Source organism: Oratosquilla oratoria, chromosome 33 (assembly GCF_046742065.1).
Source record: "Oratosquilla oratoria isolate Oo_2021 chromosome 33, ASM4674206v1, whole genome shotgun sequence".
Classification (NCBI taxonomy): domain Eukaryota; kingdom Metazoa; phylum Arthropoda; class Malacostraca; order Stomatopoda; family Squillidae; genus Oratosquilla; species Oratosquilla oratoria.
In genome coordinates, this window is record NC_134809.1 from 2,476,808 (window position 1) to 2,479,307 (window position 2,500).

General features: G+C 35.9%; 1 protein-coding gene across 1 annotated transcript in view; it reads left to right on the forward strand.

The window, feature by feature from the left end:
* The window catches only part of LOC143017697 (uncharacterized), a 2,882-nt gene extending 1,033 nt beyond the window's left edge, over positions 1-1,849 (forward strand). Inside the window, exon 2 of the mRNA XM_076172446.1 lies at positions 1,711-1,849. Within this exon, the coding sequence (XP_076028561.1) occupies positions 1,711-1,849 (139 nt within the window). The remainder of the gene's footprint in view (positions 1-1,710) is intronic.
* Positions 1,850-2,500: the final 651 nt, after the last annotated feature.

Genomic DNA, 2,500 nt, shown 5'->3' on the forward strand with positions numbered 1-2,500 from the left:
AACAAGAAGGACACTTATCATTTTTAGACACTACAATTATTAGAACAGACTCAGGCCCAAGATATAAAGTACATAGAAAACATACCAACAAAGAAGATTATGTCCACTATCTATCAGGTCACAGTGAAAAAAATCAAATCAGGTATAATAATTGGATTTTTCTTACGCGCATACAGAATATGCAACACAGAATATATAGAAGATGAAATAACACACATAATTACAATATTTAAAAAATTAAAATACCCAATGAGAATAATTACAAAATCAAAAACGAAAGCGCAGGAAATAATGAACAGGACAAAATATAACAAAGAAAAAGAAAAGAACGAAATATTAGTAATACCGAATTTCACAGAAGTCACAAAAATAAGAAAATATTTAGAACAAAATAACATTAAAATAATTACAAACACTGGACAAAAGATAGGAAAGATAATAACATATAAAACAACAAAATTTAGAAATGAAAATAGCATAGTATACAAAATCCCATGTAACGGATGTGAAACGTCATACTACGGAGAGACTGGACAAGGAATTACAAAGCGGACACAACAACACAAAAGCGACATTAGAGCACACAGAACCAGCAACTCACTTGTGACACACATAGACAAAACAGGACACTTGCCAAATTGGATAAACACAGAAGTATTACACCAAGGTCTCGACAAGAAAATGAGAAAAGTTATAGAAGCTGCAGAAATTAGTAAAAATAATTCGATTACAACAGAGGAGGATTCATTACATGGTCTCGCCCAGCCGCAACACTAGCCATATATGTATGTCTCTATATATACATATATATATATATACATACATATATATATGTGTATATCTATATATGTATATATACATACATACATACATACATACATACATACATACATACATACATACATACATACATACATACATACATACATACATACATACATATACCAAGGCTTTTCCCCCCTTACTAGGGAGGTAGCCAAAAAGGAAAAGGCATAAAACCATTCCCACCCATTTCATCCCTGAAAACACTCCACACCTCCCACCCTCCCTCCCATCTTAGCACCTCCTAGATGACGGGTCATCCCTGCACCCTGTCCACTGCCCTGGATCAGAAGCAGTGTCGCAAAACACAGCACATCCACAGCAAGGCCGCTTCATTAAATCGGCGACCCCCCTCTCCGTCCACCCATTGCATAAAATGAGAGTACGGGGAGAAATCCCTTCGGGCTGCATCAAATTTGCTCACACATATATATGTATATGTTTATATATATAAATATATATATATATACATATATATGTATATATATACATATAAATATGTATATATATATATATATATAGAGAGAGAGAGAGAGAGAAAGAGAGAGAGAGATAGATAGATAGATATATGTATATATATGTGCATATATATATATAAATATATACATATATATATACATATATGTATACATGTATATTTATATATATATATATATATATATATATGTACTTATATACATACATACATAAATTTGAGTTCCTTGCTTGCTTGTTTGCTTATAGGTGTCCATCGTCGCCAATAACTAACTTCCGTGTTTCCAAGGAGGATTTTAACATGGATGAGAGAAGATGATTGATGGTGCAATAACGGACCGCATCAAGGATGCTGATCCGGGAAGCGTATGTGTGACACAGGAATCTAATTCGGACTTGTTCACCTTTCCACAGTACTGACACGTCAGCTCGTAATCTGGAGCTGCCAAAACATCCAGCTACGCGTGACGCTGTTGTCTCTTTTAAAGTGTGTTGTCTTCTCAAGATTTCCACCAGATTGGCTTCCCTTGTTTGGATCTTTGCTCTACATTGAGTTCAATCATTATATATTGATTTGAGAATAGCTGCGTCTATGTTGCACATCTTTAGTGTGGTTTTTGTATGGTCCTTGTATCTTTTCATAGAACTTCCAGGTCTTCTTAAATAGTTTTCAATTTGGCTGTACTTGCTTTAATAGCGGATCGGCTGGTACCTGATAACATGCCCATATCATCGTCACTGCCTCCTTGCGAACACTGTATCAATGCTTGTGTTGCTTGTCCACTCAAGTATATCCATGTCTGGAATACTATCCCTTCATATGCGTCCCAGAATATTCTAAATGTGGAAGATGTGGAGATATGGGAGATTTGTTGTTCCTTCAGATAGCACTGGTAAGCCTCTGCGCCACATGGAAAGGTGGAGATACACACAGCTCCATATACTTTCGTTTTCGTGCCCCATTTTCGTCTCTTGTTTTGGATTACTCGGTTCCTTAGTCTGCCAAGGGACCGTGACGCATTGTCCATGATGTCTACTATGGCTTCATCTATCGTCCCGGCTGGAGTTACAATAATGCCTAGATATAAGGTTGACACTGCTTGTATTTGGGTGCCATCTATGAAAAAAATACTTAATTGGAGTTGTTATGACAAATAATAACTTCGGATTTTATGACATTTGCTTGCAGTCCAAATGGTCTGCA